Here is a 25,185-nt window from a genome sequence, read left to right on the forward strand (position 1 = left end):
CCGCCTCGCCGCAGTACCGATGGTCCCCGTGCAGGGCTCCACTTCGATGATGTGGCAGTCCCAGATCTTCCCCCACATGTACCTGATGCGGGACTTGCTGTTGTTCCACATCTGAAAGACACACCCCAGCTGTCAAATCCGGGCCTGTGGAGGGACACCCTCCCAGCTCAGTCCAACAGCACCCACCCCACACCGCAGGGCTTGTGGGCGCCAGATCCTGCCAAGGACCCGTGAACACAGGAAGGGGCTCCCCAGCCTGTCGCTTGGAGGATGCTGGGAAGCTGGTACAGGGACAGGCGCGCCCAGCCCAGCACCGTGCAAACCCAGTTGGTCCCGGGGCCCCGGGACCCATCCTCTGTGAGGCCACCGTCCGTCCCTCCGGCCACCTTCCCCTCACAGCTGTGCCAGGGCAGCACTACCTGTGCCAGGGCCCTACCCTAAAGTCCTTCTTCACGTTCAGGCCGATGTAGTTCTCCCCAGGGATGATGAGGGCGTACGGCTCCAGGAGGATCTGGAAAGGTTCCGCCGAGCCTTTCACCTCGACCTCCAGGACAATCACGTCGCTCGTGGTGTAGCAGGGGTTTTCCAGGTCAGAGCTGAACACAGAGCACCGGGAGCTAGGAGCCAACAGCCCCGAGCGCAGCCCTGCCCGGCCCTGCTTCTGCCCCAGGTGTTTGGTCTTGTGAAAAGCAAACGATCGCCTACCGCGAGCCCCCTAGATCAGACCCGCCAGTCAGCGCCCTGAAACGGTGATGAATGCCTGTGGCTGCCACAGCAACTCAGGGCAAGGCCTGGGCCAGGGCCACCGCCCCTGCTGCCTCCAGGGACCACAGCGGGGCGCCAGCCTGGGATCGCTACGGGGCTCTGGCTGCAGACCCCTGGCGGCTGTCTAGGGGGCACTGGTAGCAATGCCCACCAAGGGGCACAACCTCCTCCCCACCCCCAGGGGCCACCAGCCTGGCTGCCCGGTGGTAACGATGAGCCTGGGCCCAGCCCTGAGGTTGCAGGGGGGCTTGAGCTCTCAGTGAGCCCAGCGGGCTCTGCTCCCTGCGTGCTGAGCCCATGCCAGGGCCAGGCAAACGGGGGGGGGGGGGGTCAGGTGGCTCCTTCACCCCTTCCCGTCACCCTCCCTTGCAGCCCCACGGGGAAGGCAGGCCCCGCTCCCCACCTCTCATCCAGGGCCCGGGCCCTGCTCACCCCTCGAGCTCTGGGACATCCTCTATCACCATCTGGAAAACGCTGTGAAAATCCTTCAGCTGCAAGACAGACACAGCGCCCTGGAACCCAACGGCATGCCAGCCTGGCCGCCCCAGAGAAAGGCTGCGGCCGAGGCCCCAGAAAGGCCCTGAGGGTGCTGTTTCCCTGTGGGGCTCCCACCACCGAGGGAAGAGGGGTGGCTATGGGTGTGCCCGTCCCCCCCAGCTGAGCCTGGGGGGCAGGGAGAAAAGGTTCTCCAGACCCCAACACTGCCCCCAGTGTGTCCCCGGCACCACCCCCTCCCAGGACAGGCAGTGAGCGGCTGGATGCTGGGCTGAGAGGCAGACCTGCTGACCTCACCAGTGGGCCCCTCTCACCCGGGAGCTGCTAACCTCGCCCTCGGGCCCTGTGCCTCTCGTTCCCTGGGGGCTGCTGGGGGCTCCACAAGGATGGGGATGCCCTTGACGGAGCTGATACCGGAGACCCCAGGCTGAGAAATGGAGGGCAGGGTCTAGCTGCAGACGAGGTGTGTGCAGGAGCAGGAGCAGGAGCCGGGCCCCTCTCACCCGGGCCCTGCACCTCTCGCTCTCTGGGGGCTGCTGGGGGCTCCACAAGGATGGGGAACGCCCTTGACAGAGCTGATACCGGAGACCCCAGGCTGAGGAATGGAGGCCAGGGTCTGGCTGCAGACGAGGTGTGTGCAGGAGCAGGAGCAGGAGCAGGAGCAGGCAAGGCGAGCGCCTTCACCCTGACCCCGCACATCCTCCGGCCCCTCTCGGCAAGCGTCAGCCTCCCAGGGTGCTGGGATCTGGCCAGGCCCCGCGGCGGCTTCAGCGTCACCAGAGAACATGCCCCGAGGGTGCCACTACCGTGACCCGCTCATGCGTGACCCGATCACGTCACCTGGTGAGGGGAAAAGCTCAGGATGAACTCGTGGTCCGCGAAGGGGTTGAGGGTGCCCCGCTCGGGGGTCATGGCGAAGGCCGTCTCCCTGTCGGGGCAGCTTTTGATCCTGTCCGGGCTGTAGGTCTCTCCGGGCATCAGGGCCTGCAGGTTGGGCACCATGATCTGCCAGTGGAAGGCCAGCTCCACGTGCCTGTGAGGGCATGGACAGCGGGTCCCGGGTCAGGTCCCAGTTCTGTCAGGAACAGGTCCTCGCGTCCCTGCCCGGCCTGGCCCCCCTCTGCCAGGTCAGCCGCAGGCCCTGCCTGTGGAGGAGCCTGGGGAAGGGGCAGCATGTGGGTCAGGGAGTCCAAGCTGGAGGCCCCCTGAGAGAGCCGCCTCTCCCCGCCGCCAGCAGCTGGAGGTTAGGGCCCCAGGGACGCGGGAAATGGCACACACAGGGAGTCATGCTCCAACCATTGCACTGCAGGGCTCTGGACGCCTCCAGATCTCAGGGAAGTGTCTGCAGTGTCTCCCACCACATGAGAGTTGCCACATCGACCCCACCCCGCCCCCCACCTCTCCAGCTATGGCCTCCCAGGACCGCTCTGGCGGGAAAGGTATGTGCCCCCTGGCTGCCAGGAGCGGTACAACTCCATGGCAGTGGGAGGGGCGGGACTCAGGGTGCTGCTGACGGCCGCTGTCAGCGGGAGGGCGGCAGCTGGGTGACAGCCTATGTAAGGCCGGGTTGGGTCACCAGGCAGCCTGACCAGGAGGCTCCGTGGTCTGTCCTGGTGCAATGGCAGTGAGCACTGGACCCACAGGCCAGTCTGTCGTATCCTGGGACTTGGACGGCCCCCCATCCTGGGCAGGGCAGGGACGCTCTGGAGCCCCGTTCCTGGCTAAGGATGGTCCAGGATGATCAACGCTGCCCCATGTAACCGGCGGCGATGGAAAGATATCTGCGCTGTCCAGCACGAGGCCACCAGCTACAAGTGTGGCTGAGGACTTAAAATGTGGCTGGAGCCACTGAAGAAGTGAGTTTTTAACTTTACTGAATGTTCACTGATCGCCACTGAAATAGCCACACGTAGCTAGTGGCCATCACGCTGGGCAGCGAATCTGGATCCCTCCATTCTGTGCCCATACTGCTCCCTGGCCCCTGGCAGGGACCTGCTGCCTCACTGGCTCTCGGGGCCTGGAGAGGAAGGAGAAGCGGGGTGTGCCAGGGGACTGAGCACCGGGGTCACTCACGTAGCGTTTCTAATAAGCAGCTGCCTCCTCGCTGTGGACTGAAGGTTTTCAGGCTCAAAGCGTATGAAGTGCTGGGCTGTTAAGTCCGTGAGCTCTCCAGGCTCTGGCTGGCTTTTCTCCCCAGAAATATAGACCAGCTCCAAAGCAACCAGCTGCCCCATTCCTGACGAAACAGGGTGGCCAAGTTTCGCCAGGGCTGAAATCAGGACTCTCTGGCCGAAGGCTGTCGCAGGACCCATGCTACCATCCACATGCAACTTGGTCATGACCCCGGGAATTGTACACAAGAGAATTGGGGGCCATTAACACATAGATTCACGTCCCCACGTCTTCACAGACCAAAAGGAGGTGATTCTCATAACCTAGCACGTTGCAGACACTTAATTAGTGCTCGCTAAGTGAAACTGGATGGATGGATGGATGGATGGATGGATGGATGGATGGATGGATAGACAGGCGGGTGGACGAACAGATGATGGACAGATGGAAGAAAAGAAGAGAGGAAGGTTGGGTGGAAGGAAGGTGGGATGGAAGAAAGGAAGGACAGACAGATGGGAGGGAGGGAGAGAGAAAGGGAGGATAGATAGATTGGACAGAAGAAAGGACAGACGGATGGGAGGGAGGGAGAGAAAAAGGGTGGGTGGATGGATGGATGGAAGGGACAAGGGCATCTTGAAATTCAGCAGGATACCCCTCTAACCCTACAGGAACCTAGAGGTGCATCGGGGTTGTTTGTATGAGAGTCACTGGTAACTCCCCAGAAGGAGCTCAAGGTGAGTTTCAAGGTGAAGGGTGAAAGGTTTCGCCCAGGTTTCCATCTGTCTCCCACTAGAAGGCTCCCTGGGACTGTCCCAAAGGCCACACTGGCTTGGGTCTCCAAGGTCTGACCAGAGCGAGAGGCCCCAAACTAGACCCTGGTGCATGGAGGCTGCAGCAGCCCTCATGGTGCCTCCTGATGCCCAGGTCAGTGTGGCAGCTTCCGGACCCCCACCCACCCCACCCCACCCCAGGCACACACGCCAGCCCACCTGACGTCACCAGCTCCTTTATCTGGCAGTTGTCGCACGCCATCACAAAGGTCTGCTCTGCCTTTCCAAAGCTCGTTGGGAGAAACCAGACCTGGGGGAGACAAGGCTGCCCTGTGATCTCCCACTAAGGGGCTTCCCCCCACCTCCCAGGCTCCTCTTCTCTGACACGCACCCTGTCTCTGCTGCCCTCCCTGCCGCTCCCCCTCCTACCTAAGGCCAGGAGTTTCAGCTGCCTCTCCACCCCAGAGTAATGTCAAAGGGATACGAAGAGCCAGTTCACAGGGACCAACACACACATGACAACATGTGGAACCTCATTCAAAACGTAAATGAAAACCACCCAGGACAAGAGGTTTCACTCTTTGTAGTGGCAGAGAGCGGGACGTTAGCTCTCACAAATGCAATGATGTGATATTTTGATTTTCTTCAACGTAATCTAGAGGGATGGGTGAGGATTGGTTGGAAGAGGTGGAGGAACGTATGCAGTAAGGTTCGCCAAGAGCTCACACGCATGAAAGCTGGGAAATGAGTACATTGTCTGTGTTTTAACATGTCCAAGCCCAGCTGGTGTGGCTCAGCTGGTTGAGCGACATGCCATGCACCAGGTCCCCGGTTCAATTCCTGGTCGGGACACATGCCTGGATTAGAGGTTCAGTCCCTAAATTGGGGGCGTGCAGGAGACAGCTAATTGATGTTTCTCTCTCATCGATGTTCCTATCTCTCTCTCCCTCTCCTTTCCTCTCTGAAATAAATAAAAACATATTTTAAAAAAACAACCTAAAAATGTCCATGATAACGGTTAAAAATATTTGGAGAGCGTACTGTATTGGCAGGAGTGTGAGGAGACAGACACATGTTGTTGGAAGTATAACTGGTACGATCCACACGGTGGGGATTTGGTCAACATGTATCGCAGTTATGAGCAGAGACCCTCCAGTCAGCACCTCCACTTCAAAGACTGTATCCTGCAGGCAGACTCGTATTTGCCCAGACTGATGTATGCGTAAGTTATGTGCAAAAATAGCCAGAGATCAGAAAAAACTCTTCATGGTCATCAGTGGGGAAGAGCTGAACTCCTGACTGTGGTTCGTTCACACAGTGGGATACTGTGCAACTGCAACAACGTAAGGATGATTTCTAAGGGGCATCACCGAGTGGAAACACACAGGATAGAGCAGGGGTGGAGTGGGCAGCCATGGGTCCGAAGGAGAGAAGGGAAGAAAGAGCGTGTGATCTGCTGGCTGAGGCATCTCATGTCTCAGGAAGGGAACCTGGAAGCCTGGCGAGCGTGTGGCCTCTGGGTGGCCGAGGAACTGGGGTGAAAGGGAGCATTTCACTGTTTATCTGTTTGTATCTTTTGAATTTTTAAGTGTGAATTTACTTCTTAATCGGAAATATGAATAAATTTTAAAACAAACAGACCCCCGAACCACCAATAAACAAAATACAGGAATGCAGAGCCAGGCCAGCGTGGCTCAGGGGTTGAGCGTCGACCTGTGAGCCAGGAGGTCACGTTTGATTCCATTCCTGGTCAGGGCACATGCAGGCTTGATCCCCAGGAAGCAGCCAATCAATGATTCTCTCTCATCATTGATGTTTCTCTCCCTCTCTCTTCCTCTCTGAAATCAATAAAAATATATTTTAAAAAAATACATAAGGAATGCAAAGGGAAAAAAACTCTCCCCTGACTCCCTCACTGCCCCCCACAGACTCCTGCTGCAGCCCTCTTCCTTTTCCTGGGGGTCCTAGAAAGATGGAATGAGGGGGGCATCCTGGCCTGGTCAGAGGTGACCAGTCCCAGTTCCTTAAAGCCATGATGAGGCTCTGACAAGACCTGGGCTACGCCAAGAGGATCCAACCCGCCCCTCAGCAGTAGACAAGGACTGACAAAGCCTTACTATGCCCCTGAGTCGGGGAGGGAGACAGGGACAGGAAGACATCCCATTTCTCAAAGGCTCTTCTGGGGAACCAATGAGCAGGTGTGATGAGCAGAAGGGAGCACTTAAAGGGGCCGGTTTGGAACGGAGAAGCCCACAGCCAGGGGGGTCAGACTCTGAGAGCTTCTGCAGAGGCTCAGAGTAAGGCCTAAGGAAGGCGAGTCTTGCTGACTATATAACTGAGGATGAAACAGGAAAGAGAGAACCAAGCCAGTCATCACCCAGTTACCCCCTTGGGGAGGGGAGTGTCCGAGAGAGACTGAAGAACCATGGGAAGATCCTGGAAGCAGCCTGGATGCTGGTGAAAGTGATCCCCAGGCTGACAGTGCGGACAAGCAATGCTCAGGTATCACGACGGAGAAGCTAGGGCAGTGATGGCGAACCTTCTGAGCTCGGCGTGTCAGCATTTTGAAAAACCCTAACTTAACTCTGGTGCCGTGTCACATAGAGAAATTTTTGGATATTTGCAACCATAGTAAAACAAAGACTTACGTTTTTGATATTTATTTTATATATTTAAATGCCATTTAACAAAGAAAAATCAACCAAAAAAAATGAGTTCGCGTGTCACCTCTGACACGCGTGTCATAGGTTCGCCATCACTGGGCTAGGGCTTTTGGCACTTCCTTTGGGAGAGAGGCCATAAGCCAGTCAAGTGACGTCACCCCACAGAATGCAGGGACATGCTCCTCCACAGAAACCGCCCAGGCTGGGACGGGGGGTGGGAGTGGGAATTTGGGTCATGAAAACACAGAGATGACGAAATCATGCAAGCCGTTGAAGAAATAGCCATGACCAGTCATTCGGAGGAGGAAATACATGCCCTACCTCCATCAGTATCTCCTTTCCCGGAGCCAGCTCGAACACCGAAGGCATGATCCCAAAGGGAGGATGCTCAGCGAAGCCAGAGATTGTGATGGCCTGAAAGGAAAGCAGGTTACACAACAGCTGTGGAAGGAACTGTTGTGTAAAACCCAGCGTTCAGATTGCACCCTTCTCTCCTCCAAACATCTGTTCAGCAACGTGAAGGATCTTAAGGATCACCAGTCCCTGGTGAATGAAGCAACCGAGGCTCCTTCATTCCGCAAGCATCTGCTCAACCTTCACTGGGCACCAGATGAGGTCCTGAAGGTTAAAGTCAAGGACGCCGCAGAGCCACTGACAAGGTTGCCACTGACAAGCGTTTCAGACACAAAGCAGGAGGCCTGAGACACGGCCTCACCCAGGAGGTTGGATCCTAAACCACAGTCCTTGCCCTCCTACAGCGCCCTCCGAGGCAGGCGCCAGCTTCCGGGTCTGCCTCCATCCCCGATGCACCTCTGCCTATAAGCTCCTGAGTCACAAGGGCAGCTGCCATCCCGTCGGCAGCCCAGGTGCCTACATCCCAGGCACCTACAGCCCAGGTGCCTACAGCCCAGGTGCCTACAGCCCAGGGGCCTACAGCCCAGGTGCCTACAGCCCAGGTGCCTACAGTCCAGGTGCCTACAGTCCAGGTGCCTACAGCCCAGGTGCCTACACAGGAAGCCACTTAGGACCCCGGGGACACAAAGCCATGCCTACAGGTGCCTGGCAGGTAACAGAAACGGGTGAAATGTGTCTGTGGAACACGTGGCCCAGTGGATCTATCACTTGTTTTCCGGAGACACAGGCACAGAGAACTCTCCCCGCTGTGAGGAAAACAGCGGTGTGAGGGTGACGACGCGTGAGCGCTGGCTGCTGCGGGGACAGGCGCAGCTGAGCAACAGGAGAGAAGGCACACGTGTCCTGCTTCCCGACGGGGCCACGGGAAGTCCTGGCCCAAGGCTGCCCGTCTTCCAAATTTCCCAAAGACCCCGGGAATGCTGATTCTGATGCAAACTCTCTCCCGGGGATGTTCCAGCACCACACCAAACAATGTGCCCCCAGGATGCAGCCGAAGAGCTGCCCATTTGTGACCTCTGATGTGATTCAAACTGTTACTGCATTTGCTGCCACAATGACCGCCTGGCTGAGCAAATGCAGTGACAGTGAGCCAGGCCTGAAAGGACAGGGGAGGGGATACGACTTGCCCAGGGTCACGCGTGTGTGAGTGGCATAGCCGGAGCCACAGCACCGGTCTCCATGCACCCGGACCCTCGTTGGGAGGGAGAGGCTATCAAGTTCCATTTTCTGTGTGCGCAACCTCGGGTGCACAAGTCCCTCCCGCGGTTCCTTCCTCCAGCAGCATCTGTGACCACTCACCCTGAAACTCGTGGGCGGCCAGGTCTTCTCGGGGATCACGCAGAACTTGGCGGCGCTGAAGCCCACGTTCTTACAGAGGAAAGTGCTCACCTTCATTTCCCCGACGAGGCAGTAACCACAGTCCAGCACCGGCGACACTGCAGGGAAAGACAGCCCGTCCCTGTGAATGGGCCCTGCTGCCCTTGTCCTCCTGAGGCCCAGCCGGAGAGCACAGCCCCTGCCCAGCACCCCGACCAGCGAGGGCGAATGGGGACATGCCCTGACCCCTGCTCCCACTCCTGGCTAGAGCAGCAGGGGTCAGCACACACTGTAAACTCAGGCCTCCGCCAGAGCCACCCGCATGGCCCTGGGGGGTTGTGGTCACAGTCCCAGCTTCCAGCCTGTACCCAGCTGAAGAGGCTTGTGATGGAGGGAGCCCAGCCAAAGTCGCAAGGCTCAGGACTCCTTCCCGGCCTCAGTGTGGCCAGGCCTGCTCAGGGGTGACCTCGAGCCTGGGAAGCCCATGCTGGGGTTAGCTGGGCTGCGGCCTCCTCCCCTACTGTGCTAACGCACTCGGCCTCCACTGGGAGACTGTAGACACTGCTAGCAGGTCCCTCCTCAGCACCCAGAAGGCCCTGCCAAGCTGTGTGCGGCCACAAAGGGCTCAGGAGCCAGCAGTCCTTGTAGGGACTCGCCAACCCTGACGGAATCCCCGGGGGAGGCGGGGAAGAGCAGAGCACACACTCACACGTCAGCACTGGGGGCGGCCTCCGGGCCTGCAGCGGGATCAGGAGTGGGTGGGCTGACTGGGTCTCAACCACAATAAAATCATCAAAGTCCCCCAGGCAGTCGGGGAAAAACTGGACAGTGTACTGGCAGATCATTCCAGGAGCCACCATTCCACTGTCTCCTGGGAACATTCCTGTACATGACAAAAGCGACAACTGAGGATCTGGGGACCTGGGCTTGGGCTGATGTGACTCAAACAGACCCTCCACCGCTGGGGCTGCTCTGTGAGCAAATGCCTCTGGGCCAAGGCCAGGCCACCAGGGTGTGTGTGTTGGGGGGAGGGGGGGCGGGGACCCAGGTCAAAATACCAGGGTGGGGAGAGTGACAGGGCCCACCCAGAAGGGTGAGGTGATGCCATGCCTGACCCTGTGGCTTAGCATTTATTTTTGTGGCCAACAGAGCTCTTTAAGATTCCTGAGCTGAATAAGGACAAGTTGTTCTTGAGAATCATATTGTGACACGGGACGCTTGTACTGGTGTAGGTGACAGCGTGAAGGGAGAGGGGAGGGCAGGACAAGGGCCTGGAGGGAGGTGATCAGAGAAGGAGCTGTTAGGATTCGAAGACCCCGCTGGAGGGAACAGCAGGCAGGTGTCCAGCAGAGGGCGAGCGGCTCCCAGGGACTGCTCATGGCCCAGCTCAGGACACAGACCAGGAATCACCCAAGGGCCAGGTGGGCCAGGAACTGGGTGCAGTCTAGACAACGGCCCTGCCGAGCTCACCCAATCCCAGAGAGAAGTACGGAGTGGCAGGCGGGATGACTCGCAGGTTGCGGCTGGTCGAGGTGGTGTTCTGCAGGGAGATGACCATCTGTGCAAAGACAAAGGCAGCTCTGAGGCAGCCACGCGCATGGACGGAGGGCATGAGGCCCGGGGCAGGGGTGTAAATGCCATCAGCTCGGCCACATGTTGGGAACGGCTGAGCTGAGCGATGGGCATGTGGGGACTCATGATGCTGGTCTATTTTGTTTTCTTTTTGGAGAAAAATAAGCTACAAGGTTGAGCATGCAGGCAGAAGCAGTCTGACCTAGTCTCTGCCCTGCTTAAAAGAACAGCCACTGCGTGTGACGCCTCCAACGCGTGCCCGGGCAGCCTCGCAACAACCGGGAAGGGTGGGAACCACCTGGAGATAGTTCTTGACACTGAAGACAGCGAAGTTCAGAGACCCCTCCGCCGTGGGTGGCAGGGCTGAGATGCGAGCCCAGGCATCTGGCTCCCACGCCCTGCCCACCCCGCCTCTTACTCACTGTCTTCTTCGGACCACTTCTTCCTACAGGCACCCGTGTGCCAGGGTCGTCATCGGGCCTTCACTCAGCCCACCCGGCCCAGTAAGCCCCGCCTTCTCCTTCCCTCGCTCAGATTGGGAGACACCCTCAGGGCTGGGCCTGGAACTCACACACGCTGACCCCCACCAGCACCCCGCACAGTGCCTCGCACAGACAGACGAGGAGCTCAGTACATGCACCCATCTTTGCTTCTATCTGGTGAGACTCCTGCCCACCCCGCCTCTTACTCACTGTCTTCTTCCCCACATCCTTTGGGACCACTTCTTCCTACAGGCACCCGTATGTCAGGGTCGTCATCGGGCCTTCACTCAGCCCACCCGGCCCAGTAAGCCCCGCCTTCTCCTTCCCTCGCTCAGATTGGGAGACACCCTCAGGGCTGGGCCTGGAACTCACACACGCTGACCCCCACCAGCACCCCGCACAGTGCCTCGCACAGACAGACGAGGAGCTCAGTACATGCACCCATCTTTGCTTCTATCTGGTGAGACATTACACTGGGGGTGGGGGGTGGGGGGAGAAGAATGTATAGATTATAACACGCCCAAAGTCATCCAGCTTAAGAAATAAACATTAAAAATACGGATGAAGCCCCACCCCGGCCCCCGACCGGATAACAGCGACATACATTGAAGTACGTCGTCACAGTTTTAGTCATAGGCATGTCTTCCTAAACCAGCATTTAAGTCAGTCCACGGTGGGCAGCACAACATATTGCGCTAATCTGTCTGTGAGCCAGGCCCGCGTGTGGAGAGACCCGTATTGGGGTTTTCGTTGTCACTCTGCTACTAACGGCGATGAGCATCTTTTCGTAGGTTTATTTGCCATTTGGTGTTCTTCTTGTGTGAGTTGTCACACAAGAGCAGTTTAAAAACTCCCATTGAGAGGGGAGATCTTGTTATCGTCCGCGGGAGCCTGGGCCGACCTGAGCGACTTACTAGTATTGGTAGCCTATAGCAAGCTGAGGAAGTAACGGCTTTCTCTACTCCTTCAAGGTAACCTCCAAGGTCAGGTCATAAAAAGTGATGCCACCTCTATCTGGCTCGCTAGGAAACTCACCGAGAAGCTCTGCTGTTGACTTTGAGCTGCGTGTACAGTCCCATTACCCTGAGGTGGCCACACGGAGAAGCCGTGGCGATGCTCCGGTACACAGCTGCAGCTCTCTGCTGACAACCAGCATACACACACGCACACACACGCACACGCATACACACACACGCATGCACACACCACACAATTTTTAAAAGTAAAATAGGGCATCTTTCATTGGCTCTCGATTTACCTTACTTAGCAGGGGTAGACAAGACAGAGAGGTAGACCCATAGTCAACTATTCACCGATTCGGTTGGCACTTATTTGCTGAGGGCCTACTGTGCGCAGGCACCGATAATGAGATGGTAACACAAACCTAGAAATAAGTCTTGCCTTGTCGGGCTTACTTACAGCCTAGCGGAAAAGATTAAAATAAAACTGTGCCACGAAAGAGCCAATGGTACAAAAAGAGGCTGCAATAGGGAAATCTAATCCCGTCAGGAGAGGGCAGGGTGGTCTTCCGGACAAGTGACAACTAAGCCAGCGGCAAGGGATGCGCAGCAGACCAGGCCGGGCCAGAGGGAGGGCTGCCCAGCCGTCGGTTCCTCTCACCACAGGCGCCCGCAGCCGGCGCCTTCCAGCCCTGCATGGAACTGTCTTTCGCAGGGTCCCGGGCAGCTCCCCCTTCGCCCTATCGCTCCCCAACGAAAATTATTTTATCTCCCTTCCTCTGAGTCTTTGCCAACTTCCCCAACTGTCTTTGAAATGTGATAACCAGACACAAGTCCCAAAGATAACATATAACTAATAAGTTCAAGAGGAAAGTGAAATGATTTCACATTTCACATTTAGGACTAGCATATTGGAATCATGGCTTTGCGAGTAGCGCTCTTTAAACTGCAGAGTACCATCCGCATGACTGTGGAGGGACTGTCATGATTAGGCCTCGGGGTCTTTGCACCAGGTGAGCAGAGTTGGCAACTGCTAGGCTTGGTCTTGACCTGATTCCCCAGGGCGGTGGGAGGCTAGCACTAATTTGAGAAGGAAACTGGGAAAAGGGAACGAGGAAAATTCTCTATCTACGGCTCTTGGAGGAATCACTGAATATGCTGTTAAGTGCAAAGAACAAGGTGCAGAGGGTAGTGAGAAGGAGAGGGGGTTCCAACAGACCTCTGTATTTGCTTATGATTCCAAAAAGAAACAATGGAAGAACCCAAACTCATGAAATAGTCACCTATAGGGGTACTGAGAGTACACGGAAGAGCGGACAGGAATAGAAGTTAGAGGGAAAGTTGTTTTTAGAACAGGGAATCACAGCTAATCAAATGCAGACGAATAACAGCATTAGAAATCACCATTCTGTAACCCCTATTTTTTTTAAAAAAATGGATCTGCCCATCTGGAGTGGCTCAGTGGTTGAGCGTCGACCTACGAACCAGGAGGACAGGGTTTGATTCCTGGTCAGGGCATATGCAGGTTATGGGCTTGATCCCCAGGTGGGGCGTGCAGGAGGCAGCCAATCTAATGATCCTCTTTCATCATTGATGTTTCTATCTCTCTCTTTCCCTTCTCTGAAACCCATCAAAATATATTAAAATATAAATAAAATTAAAAGAAGGGAGAAATAAGAGATATTTTAACCAGATGTAATATTTGAATTCTGTTTCAAAGAAACCAACTGTAAATTGACTTTCTAAAAACAAAACAAATGGAGGAATATCAGACATGGATGGATTTTAGTGGATATTAAGGAACCATCATTAATATTGCTGGGTGTGATAATGGTTATTTTTTTTTTAAGTTCTTAGCTGCTAGAGATACTGAAGTATTAACTGAAGAAATGACATGATATCCAGGCTTTTCTTTAAAATACTAAATGTACACATGTGCCCACAAACAGACAGAGAGACAGATACACACACACACACACACACACATAAACACACGAGGAAATTGTGGGGTAATAGATGAAACCACATTTGCAGACTGGAGTTAACTATTGGGTGGTGGGCACACAGGGTTCATTATAGTCTTTTCCTAGTCTTGTGTGTGGTTTTAGAATTTCATAACAAAAGCTTTTAAAAAACAAGGAAGCAGATGGAGTAGATATATCAAGAAATAAGATCTCTACCTCATACACTTTTCCAATTTCATAATCTGTGAAAAAGATGACTGGTGGGTTAGCGATGAACACCGGCACATCAGCAGAGCTGCGGGCAGGCAAAGGGGGGAGAAAGGCTGTCAGTCTCACCCACGTGGTGAAATACCATATAGCGACCCATTCATGTAAAACAAATACACCCGCACCCTCACAGAGATTCACAACATGCCACTGGCTGGTTTCTGTTGTTATTAAAGCGGGTTACAAAATAATTTCACAGCATAATCGAATCTTGGTAAAACTATCGATAGCTACCTATTTCATTTTCAGTATGCAGGGGGGAAACTCTGGATGCTTAAACACCAATATGTTAACTGGGATTTTCATAGAGTCATCTTTTCCAATATTTCTTAATAAAAAGGTATTATTTGTCTAATAAAGAAAGGTTAATAGTTTTCAGCCCATTAAGATTATGAACCCACAAAGCAACTCATTTTCTTCTTAAGGACAATTTTCTTCTTAAGGGAACCTACCTAGCTAAAGGCACTCTCTTAAAGAAAAACCGCAATTTATATTAATTCTTTGTGATCAATCAAATTTTAAACATTTGTATTATCTAAGACACGTGAACCCCAATGGCAGGAGCACGTGCTGTAGGGGTTCCTCCCATTTGACTCAGACTGTCCGGATGTTAGCAGACTAACACGCACCCCTCTTCCTCAAGACACCAGCAGGTCAGAAAAGCACAAGCCCGGGACTCTGGGGACACCCAAGGCCACGTCTGGGGGGCCCCTGAAACCCTGCTCTGTTTCGGTAATGACACCCTGTCCCCCCGCGAAAGTCTAGGATCCTTCAGACCAGACCCGGACCTTCTGGGTTTTACTCGAAAGCAGCGATTTTCAACTTGGGGCACACACGCAAACTAATTACTAAAACTCTGCAGCACTCCAAAAAATATACGTTTTGTCAATCTGACAAAAAATGAAAGAAAGAAAGAAAGAAAGAAAGAAAGAAAGAAAGAAAGAAGGAAGGAAGGAAGGAAGGAAGGAAGGAAGGAAGGAAGGAAGGAAAGAAAGAAAGAAAGAAAGAAAGAAAGAAAGAAAGAAAGAAAGAAAGAAAGAAAGAAAGAAAGAAAGAAAAAAATTTTTTTTCTTTAAATGAGGTATATGTGACATTTTGGGCTAAGGATGAGGTAAGGCACTTAGGGGCTTCAGAGGGGAGGAAAGTCATTGCGGATGTTAACAGATGTTCAGTAATAAGTAGTTTGCCCTGCCATATAGATTGGTCAACACAGTTATTTCTGGTGATAATATTTTTTTTTACATATATTTTATTGATTTTTTTACAGAGAGGAAGTGAGAGGGATAGAGAGTTAGAAACATCGATGAGAGAGAAACATTCATCAGCTGCCTCCTGCACACCTCCGACTGGGGAGGTGCCCGCAAACAAGGTACATGCCCTGGACCGGAATCGAACCTGGGACCTTTCAGTCCTCAGGCTGACGCTCTATCCACTGAGCCAAACCAGTTAGGGCGAAGGTGTAATTTTGATACAGTCACACCGATAGCTGTCGTTGGGTCGGCTGTGGTCACGTTTTGATTGGACAGCCTAGGGCAGAGAGGTCAGCGGCCCTGGCTAAATAGCAGGGGGTGCCTGCTGTGAAAATTCTTACGGTTAGGTTTTCTGAGAATGCGCGTCGGGGAGGGACACACCTCAGCTCTCCACTCTGGAATTCTCCCTCCGGCTTCCGGGGCGGGAAGATGAGAGACTTGCCTCCACGCGGCGTGTTCGGAGGGAAGAAGCGCGGGTTTCTCAGGAAGCAGGTCCGGTTCTCCATCTTGGCCAGGAGGAGCCGCTCCAGTCTCCTCTGGGGCATCGGCAGGTGGTTCATCCAGCTCTTATTCCTCGGTGGACCTGCTTTCTGTGAGGCACCGACGGAGTCGAGAGTCAGGGCCAGCGGAGGGATGTGCGGGCTGACATCGTGGCAACCGCATGGCCCACGGCTGGCCGAGGCCGACTCTCCCCTCTCCTCTGCTGTGGACTGAGCACAGCTTCCTGCGTCCCTGAAACTCCTTCCCCTCATCATCTCCCTGTCCCCGCTCCCTCTCCCCTCCCCCTTTTCTCACCCCCTGCCCCCCATCCCTGCGCACAGGCTTCAGCACTCACCTTGGCAGTTTCCGTGGACCTGCCTTTGGCCTTTAAGGGTGAGTCCCAGGTCAGGCTGTCCAAGGTGTAGTCGGACTCGTCCTCAGGCCTCCTGGGAAGCTTCCTGCAGGGCGGCGCTGCGGGCTTCTTGGTCCACTCTTTCTTCGGGGTGGAATGCTGCTCACAACTGAAGGTCAGTTTCAAATATCCAGGCTCGCAGCTGCCTGTGGAACCAGGGAAGCAAACCGCGTGGCCACACCGAGGGAAGGGGCCGGACCTTTCTCCGGTGACTAAACAAACCATTGATGTTTTGCCCTAAACTTTCACATTTACTACCAGATGTGCTTGCTCTTCGGCATCTAGGTGACTCCCGGACCGTATTTTATGTCCTTGGTGCAGCCGTGGGCAAACTACGGCCCGCGGGCCGGATCCGGCCCGTTTGAAATGAATAAAACTAAAAAAAAAAAAAAGACCGTACCCTTTTATGTAATGATGTTTACTTTGAATTTATATTAGTTCACACAAACACTCCATCCATGCTTTTGTTCCGGCCCTCCGGTCCAGTTTAAGAACCCATTGTGGCCCTCGAGTCAAAAAGTTTGCCCACCCCTGCCTTGATGGCTTAGGACTTGAGCGGTAAAATGTCTGTTGTTGAACATGAGCAGGCCACTGTCACCCACACACGCATGTTTGCATACCCCCTATGAGAACATGCTTCTTAAAAGCTCACACAGGAGTCAATGTTTGTCTTGGCTTTTTACACCTTAAAGAACATCCCCTAAAGCAGTGGTTCTCAACCTTCCTAAATGCCGCGACCCTTTAATACAGTTCCTCATGTTGTGGTGACCCCCAACCATAAAATTATTTTCGTTGCTACTTCATAACTGTAATTTTGCTACTGTTATGAATCGTCATGTAAATATCTGATATGCAGGATGTATTTTCATTGTTACAAATTGAACATAATCAAAGCATAGTGATTAATCACAAAAACAGTATGTAATTATATCTGTGTTTTCTGATGGTCTTAGGCGACCCCTGTGAAAGGGTCGTTCGCCCCGCCAAAGGGTCTCGACCCACAGGTTGAGAACCGCTGCCCTAAAGGTTCTAGGAGAACATCCATTGTTAGCAAGAATGCAGTGAAACTGGTCCCACCGCACATTCCTCAGCACAACTCCTGATAAATCCTCAATACGTGTTCACTCCCTCCTCCTTCATCTCATCGGATAGTGGGTGTCCAACTAACTTTCGAGGACTGAGTGGCTTAACCTCCCTCGACACTTGATTCTGCTACCGCGTTCTGGCCTTAGATCTCTATGCAGCTCAGTCCGTCTGGGGGCTCTTCCCACATCAGCACGCTCAGCTCTCTGGATCCCAATCTTCCCGCCTCAAATGCCTTCTCAGCTCCAAAGCCCCAGAGATCAGCAGAGTCTCACAGACCAGGGCTGCTGGAGAGCTCTTCTTCTGAGCTTCCACCAGCGGCCATCCTGATGTTTGGCCACAAAATCCAAACAGTGGCTCCCCCAAAACTACCTCCCTGCTTAAGCCCACAACCCAGGTTCCCACCCCATTCATTCTCAGATTATACCTCCCACATCACAAGAAACTAGCCCAATCAATCAATCAATCTCGCTCTCACTCTCTCTCTTTCTCACACACACACACACACACACACGCGCACACACACTCATCCTTCTCTCTCTTCCTCCCCAACCTTCCTCCCATACTCAGAGGGAGAAAAGCTGCTCTGGTCCTGCATGGGACAGGGGAAAACCCCCAGGGCCATGCTCGGACTCCATCAGGAACTTGCTCCCTTGCTTATGTATGTCTCACTGAAATACACGCGGTTTTTGTATTTGATTTTTGTACTATGATTCATTCAAATACATTTCTAACCGTTTTTTCTATCTCTTGGCGTTGAGTAGCTAACAAGAGCACCCTAGTCCACATTGAAGAGTTGAGACTTGTCTTGCACGTGTCAAGGAGCATGCTCAGATCTGACCCTCCCAACGGCCACTATCAAAATGAAAGAAAAAGGGGGTGGGGAACCGTGTGAACAAGGAAATGGCAGCAAACATGGTCCTGCTACTAAAGGGCTTCGCTGGGACCATGGCAGAAGCTCCGAGGGAGTGCAGAAGCATTACCTTTAGGCGCAGAGCGAAATGGCACTGGATCGCTGTAGTAATCGTCCGGGCAGATCAAGTGATGCTTCTGTAGCAACTTGTTGTCCACGCACCATCTGAAGATAGTCTTCACTAGGTACAAGCGAACAAGGACAAGGGGGTTTCAAGCCAGACTGACGTTGAGGAAGCTACCCCCAAGCTTCCTTCACCCTCTGAGCATAACCACCTCACAAAATTCTTCCTCAGAACCCTGTGGTCATTCTGAGATTTAAGAAACGAATCAGCCAGTTGACCAGCCACTTAAAAGAGGACAACCTTTGGGCAAGGCTGTGCTGTGATATGGTTTCAGCTAAAATATTGTTACTGACAGAGAGGCCTATAACAAAACAGCACCAAGAGAAGCGTGGTAGAGTGAATCAAGGGCCACAATTCCTCATTGCTTCCGTAGCCACATCCTTTGCCATGTGGCTCCTGCTACTTTAGACAGAGCTCACTTCGCCCTTGACTTTGGTCACATGATTGATGTGATCTGCTGATGAGATGTCGCCTGTGGTTTGAAATGTGCTTGTACAGCTGAGCTTTCTCCCTCTTGTGTCTTTGCCAACATCACGAGAAGAGCGTCCCTGCCCAGGAGGGAAGCTCCTGCCCCTTCATTTTGGACCCCAGCATGAATCCACGTGGAGCAGACCTGAGCCCAACCTGCAGCAAGGAGCCACGTCCAGCCAGACCCACAGCTTGAAGCCGGTCCAGCCGACCAGGTCCAACCTAGATCATCCAACCCCCAGCTGACCCATAGATACACGAGAGAAAATCTCGCCGAAACTGGTTTGGCTCAGTGGATAGAGCGTCGGCCTGCGGACTGAGGGGTCCCGGGTTCGATTCCAGTCAAGGGCATGTACCTGGGTTGCGGGCACATCCCCAGTGGGAGATGTGCAGGAGGCAGCTGATCGATGTTTCTCTCTCATCGATGTTTCTAGCTCTCTATCTCTCTCCCTTGTTCCCTGTAAAAAATCAATAAAATATATTTTTAAAAAAAGAAAATCTCATTAACAGAGTGGGGAGTCAGTGATTAATATTTATGGTTGATGAGCCAAGAAATAGTCGTCAAGACGTCTTAGTTAGAGGAGAACAGAAGAATTACAGCTAGAAATGCCCGCCGTTAGCAAATGGACTGAGGTTGAAAGAGGTGAGGTGGAGCATTTTTTCCAATGGACTTTATTTTTAGAGCAGTTTTAGGTTCTCAGCAAAACTGAGAAGAAGGTACAGAGATTTCCCGTGTACTCTGTCGACCCCCCCCCAACCCCACATACATAGCCTCCCCATTATCAGAGGACCCACCAAAGTGGGGCATTTATTACAATTGACACATCATCATCACCCAAGGTCCACAGTTTACACTATGGCTGACTCTTGGCGCTGTACATGCTAAGGGGTTGGACAAATGAAAAGTGACATTCATGAGTGAGGGCTTTTTATATTTCATTAGAAGCTTTCCTAAATTACTCAATTTTCTTAAACCATGTATAGTAATACATTGATAAAAAAATTATGGAATAAATAGGATGAGTGGAAGATCTGGAAGTTTTCAAACTTTGTTGCTCGCTCCATTAACCAACATGGTGATTTTAAATGGCCTCCCTTTCGGAGGGTCCTATAACCAAGGGTAGAGGAGAGGCAAGTGAAGAATACATGTTTCTCCCATCGTATGTTAGTTTGGGGATTTTGAGATTTGGCTTAGTTACTGTAATAGCCAGGGTTCAATCAGGAAAACAGAAATTACTCTACGTGAATCACATAGTAAGGGTTGGTTTGAATGCAGGGGATTATGGACGGGGGGAGAAAAAGTCAGGGAACCGCCATGAACGAGTTCAGCCAGCAGCCCTGAGGCTGGGGGTTCTTGAGGAGTTACCTGGAAGCTACTGTGAAATTCACGGCTGCTCAGTCGCCTGCCTGCTACTGCTTCTTGAGAACAGTGGCCTCCCCTTCCAAAACTCACCAAGGGCCTCTGACCATCGGGAAAAGGCACATTCCGGGAGATGCTTGCACCACACAGAGACCTTAGCAGGGACTGGCAGCAAGGCCAAGTTGACACAATCTAGCCCAGTTCTCAAAGGCTTTGGTGATGGTCTATTTGAAGCATCATGGGATCAAGCTTTCATACAAAAGGCAAAGACCATGCGGGAAGGAGATGTACCCTCTCCCATCTGATACCGTTGCCTCCACAGCCCTCCCCCGGGGCGTGGGTGGTTGGGTGTTGGGTCTGCGAAGCAGGGAGCAGTGTGTTTATCTGAATCTTTGGAAAGTCTCTCTCCTTGTCGGGCCTGGATTACGTACCAGGTGAGCCTTGGGAAACCCTGCACGGCTTTGTGACCATCCTCCCCACCTGGGCAGGGTGGGCCCCCTGCACTGGCCCTGTGCTCCTGAGCATGACTCTATCAGGGGTGGGGCCATCCAGTCCCCCAAGATAATGTGGAAAATTTACCAGCAGGGGAAGGGAATGAAAGCGTGAGATGTTCTGCAGAATTCTGACCTTTCTCCCTCGGCCTGGGAACATGTGTGTGTGTGTGTCCAACCCTGTGACGGCTGTAGTAGCCAACAGAGGAAGGCTGCCTCTGGGCCTCAAGGAAGGAAAGTTTCAGGGACTGTCCTCTCCATCAATCATCTAAGTTAAAAGAGGCTGTGGGCCTGGCTGGGTAGGTTGGTTGGTTGGAGCATCATCCAGTACACCAAAAGGTCGCAGGTTCCATCCCCAGCCGGGGCACATGTGGGGTAGTGGGGTGGGGGTAACCAATCAATGTTTCTCTCTCACATCGATGTTTCTCTTTCTCTCTCTTCCCCTCCTCCCCCCTTTCTCCCCTCCTCTCTCTCTAAAGTGAATAAAAACATATCCTTGGGTGAGGATTTAAAAAAAGAGTTTCTAGCCCCAGCTGGTTTGGCTCAGTGGACAGAGCGTCAGCCTGCGGACTGAAGGGTCCCAGGTTCGAATCCGGCCAAGGGCACATGCCTGGGTTGCGGGCTCAATCCCCAGTAGGGAACCTGCTGGAGGCAGCCAATCAATGATTCTCATCATTGATGTTTCTCTCTCTCCCCTTCTCCCTTTCTCTCTGAAATCAAAAAAGAAATATATATATATTTTAAAAGAGTTTCTTGGGTCTCCTTGCCGCACACTGAGAAGAAGGGACCAGAGGCATGTTCAGGAAACTGGATTAAGATCTCTACTTCTGCTACTTTTGAAATAAAAAAGAACATTATCAGCAGAAGGCTCAGAAACCCGAGCAGAAAATATCTGATTATGACTCAATATTATCTTGAGTTAAAAAAAAATGAAGGTCATTGCAAAATTCTTCTGACTGATCTTTGTTTCCCAGTTCTCAATGTTTTAGTTCACTTTCATTAAAAAAAACACACACACACAAAAAAAACCAAAAACCACAACCAACCAATTATTTAATCTCCTTTGATCTCTAGCCAAAAGAATCCTATGAAAGACAGGGACACACTGACTCCCAAAGCTCAGGGTTGATTATCAGGTAACTAATAAAACCTCATGAGAATCTGCTATCAAAAATCTCCGCCTAAACACATGGTTGAGGGAGGGATTCTGGCAGCTCCATGGCTCTGCTGTGGTGGAAGGGGAACAGGAGGAGATGTGGAATCTGTGCTGAGCCTCTGAGGTGGCAGGTCTGACAAAGGACAGGTCCTCCTGCTCAGAGCCACCCGCTAAGGGAAGTTATCTAACCAAGCGTGACACTGTGTCTGATCAATGATTCTTCAAATCTGGGTCCCAGCCCTTCTGCGCTGTGGGGATTTAGGGAAGTTATTTGATCCTCTCTCTGAGTTCAGTTCCTACACCTATAAAATGGAGAGAAATCTACCTCACAGAATCATTGGATAGATTCAGTGTAATGGCTTTCTAAGCCACTGTATCTTCTACTTCTCCCTTCCTCTGAGCCACAGATATGTCAGGTCTTCCAACCCTAAAACCACCGTCCCTTCTGCCCACTGCACGGGAAAATAATGACTTTCAGGGATGCGGGGGGATAGATCAAAGTTTTTGTGTGGGAAATAAAAGGGAACCAGGGCCTCTTAGAGAAATGGCTGATTCTAGGTCTGGGGCAATAAACACACAAGATAAGCCTTCTGACCATTCCAGAAGGTAAGAAAGTCATCAAAGACAATGTGTCCAAGAGTTAGGAGTCAACTTGAAAAGGCTCAATTTGGCCAAAGATGGGACGGCTGGAGCATCAACAAGGATGATAAATATAATTGTAGTTATGAAATCCACGAGTTCATCATGGTACTAAAAACAAACTAAATAAGCCTCATCAGTCATGTTTGAAAGATGCCAGGGGGACCAACTTATTATTTTAAAAACTGGCAAATACGGGGAAAGAATTAATTCTGCTCATATCTTGGGGTAATCAACATAGTTGCTGAAAAGTTTCTCTTTATGGAAGTATCCCAGTACCATTAGCATTTTATTATAATAAAAGCGTAATATGCTAATTAGACCTGATGTCCTTCCGGGCGACCTCCTGGATGAAGCCGGGGCTTCGAGGGAAGCCTGGGTCCCGGGTACCTGCTGGCGGCCAGAGGGAAGCCTGGGTCATGGATGCCAGAGGGAAGCCAGTGCCGGCAGCTGGGGGAAGGAAGGCCTACTCTTGCATGAATTTCATGCACCGCGCCTCTAGTTTTATTATATTTTACAACCCCCAAGGAAACAACAGGTCCAGGCAAAAGCTGCCAGCATCATGGAGAGAGAGACATCAGATACCATGTACCTCTTGAAGGAGGCACACAGCACCAGTGAAGTGGTCTTGCTCCTCTCCCCCTCAAATTGTACCTAAACCTCATTAAGCCTCTAGAACTAATGACTGAGTTGCAGGCAATAGGGGGATCATAAGAACAGGTTAAACACCACCACAATGTTGAAATCAGCAAAAGCAGACTGTGGACACGTCTGTAGGAAAAAGAACACAATTTCTTTAACAAATGCATTGATTAAAGACAGCATCACCATCGAGGTGGCTGGTTAAGGAAGAGTTTTCAGCAAATGCTGGTGGTGCGGTGATGGAGCTTTGATGAGGAGCAAGATCTTGGAGAAACCTGAGAATGACTCTCCAAGAAATTACCACTGAACTTGGTGAATTTAAATTCCTGTAGGTTCTGTGTGTGGAGGGTCAGCCTGGGGTGTAAACTTAAGGTCTTCTCAGGTCTTTTCTGAGCCTTTCCTTGGGCATGTGCAAACATATTTTAATTTCCCTCATGTATCCAGCTGTTTTTGAATGTCACCGTATTTATTGATTTCAGAGAGGAAGGGAGAGGGAGAGAGAGATAGAAACATCAATGATGAGAGAGAATCATTGATCCGCTGCCTACTGTGTGCTCCGTACTGGGGATGGAGCCTACAACCTGGGCATGTGCCCTGACCGGGAATCGAACCGTGACCTCCTGGTTCCTAGGTCGATGCTCAACCACTGAGCCACGCCAGCTGGGCTAGAATGTATTTATACCAACCACTGAACAATACACTTAAGAATGACTAAGACGGTAAATTTTATGTTATGTGCATTTTGCCACGATAAAAAAATTGGAAAAAAATAAGTTGTCAATACCATGAAAGACAAGAAAAAAGAATTGTACCAAATGAAAAGTCCTAATAAAAGAGACATGACAAGTATATGCAACATGACTTCCTAGATAGGATGCCTGACCAGCGAGGAGAGAGAGAGCCACTGTCCACCAGCTGAGAAATGTGAATGGGGTCTGTGAACTGGAGGTTAATGTTGCACCGATGCTGATTTCTGGGCTTGGAGGGTTGTATGCTGGTTATGTAGGAGAGTGTCCCTGTTTTGGAGACATGCACACTGGAGTGTTTTGTGGTAATGAAACATCACATCTGCAACTTGCTGTCCAAATGTTCAGGTAATGGCTAGCGAGTGAGCACTGGAGCAAATACGGTAATATACTCACAGCTGGGGAGTCAGGGTGACAGCACATGGGGGTTCTTTATACACACCTGGAGGCATCTTGATGCTGGGCTCAAGTTCCTGGACTTTGGCTGGGTGCATGGTCCGCTCTCTCTCCGCGATGGTCCGTGCACTGGCCTGAATAATATGTCTCTCCAACATTTCAAACTCATCCAACCGCTGCTTATAGAGCTTCCGAATCTGGCAGGTGGATGATCAAATGCACAGAAGTGTGAGATCACATAGCTTTACACAACCTCACCCCAGCATCAGGGCTTCTTGGGAAGCACAGAACTATAGAGGCCATTGGGTCTACCCTGACCGATGTGAGAACTGAGACCTACAGAGGAAAATGATTTAAAGGTGTCAGAGGACAGTCAGGAATGGAGGCCAGCTGGAAAGCCTGTCTCCTGACTTCACAGTAAAGAGAGCTGCCATCCAAATCCTGAAATTCCAAATACAAGTCAGCACACCATGTGGTAGACAGAGGGTTGTGCCACCCAGATCCCCATTCAAAGGACTTGCTCCTGAGCTGCTGGCGGCTTAGCGCGCACACAGCCTCCAGCTGCCAGCCCTTCCGAGTAAACTCGGCTGCTTGAGGGCTCTCAGCTGAGCCTCCCTGCAGGGAGTCACGAGCAGGCAGCCCTGGCAGAGAGGCCTCAGGTTGGCTGCTTTCCTCTTTGCACAGATGAGGAGGTAGAGCTGCTGTTCCAGAGACAGGGCATGCCTCCTAACATCTGGGAACGAATGTCCCGGCTAAGACTATTTTTTCCCATACAAAGGCAGACCGCCCCCCCCCCCCACCCCCAGGGGGAGTGACTTTCAGCTTTATCTCCAGGGAACAATTGTTCCGCCATCTGCCCCAGTCATAAAATACAGGCATACCTCGTTTTATTATGATTCGCTTTATTGCACTTCACAGGTGTGTTTTTCTACTAATTGAAGGCAAGACCTTCCACCAGCAAAAAGATTACCACTGGCTTTATTGCGGTGATCTGAAACCAAAGCCACAGAATCTCCGAGATCTGCCTGTATACTGTATAATGTGTGTGTGTGCAGAGAAATGAAGGTAGGTGTTACAGGTTTAGGCCTTCTGTGTGTAGTATGCATTTGTATAATTGTGTGTTGAGTGTTCCTGGAACGTGGGGAACTTGTGACAGGGACTTGGCTCTTTCCCAGCTGCATCCCGGTGCCTGGAACAGCGCTTGGCAGCCGGCAGGCGCTCACACTTGTCGAGCAGCAAATACTG

The 25,185-nt window shown here is 52.2% G+C and overlaps 1 protein-coding gene across 2 annotated transcripts in view; it reads right to left on the reverse strand.

Annotated features, from left to right (window-relative positions):
- Positions 1-25,185, reverse strand: part of DLEC1 (deleted in lung and esophageal cancer 1) — an 81,360-nt gene that overhangs the window by 54,928 nt on the left and 1,247 nt on the right. For both annotated transcript variants that reach the window (XM_014530326.1, XM_014530327.1), the window contains exons 2-16: positions 23,987-24,137; positions 17,989-18,099; positions 15,866-16,068; positions 15,412-15,620; positions 13,730-13,808; positions 10,007-10,094; positions 9,246-9,419; positions 8,519-8,655; positions 7,127-7,219; positions 4,362-4,452; positions 3,334-3,496; positions 2,101-2,293; positions 1,198-1,256; positions 437-596; positions 18-111 (exon numbers count right to left, since the gene is read on the reverse strand). In XM_014530326.1, coding sequence (XP_014385812.1) covers positions 18-111; positions 437-596; positions 1,198-1,256; positions 2,101-2,293; positions 3,334-3,496; positions 4,362-4,452; positions 7,127-7,219; positions 8,519-8,655; positions 9,246-9,419; positions 10,007-10,094; positions 13,730-13,808; positions 15,412-15,620; positions 15,866-16,068; positions 17,989-18,099; positions 23,987-24,137 — 2,005 coding nt within the window. The remainder of the gene's footprint in view (positions 1-17; positions 112-436; positions 597-1,197; positions 1,257-2,100; positions 2,294-3,333; positions 3,497-4,361; positions 4,453-7,126; positions 7,220-8,518; positions 8,656-9,245; positions 9,420-10,006; positions 10,095-13,729; positions 13,809-15,411; positions 15,621-15,865; positions 16,069-17,988; positions 18,100-23,986; positions 24,138-25,185) is intronic.

This window comes from Myotis brandtii, unplaced genomic scaffold, assembly GCF_000412655.1.
Source record: "Myotis brandtii unplaced genomic scaffold, ASM41265v1 scaffold731, whole genome shotgun sequence".
In the NCBI taxonomy this organism is placed as follows: Eukaryota; Metazoa; Chordata; class Mammalia; order Chiroptera; family Vespertilionidae; genus Myotis; species Myotis brandtii.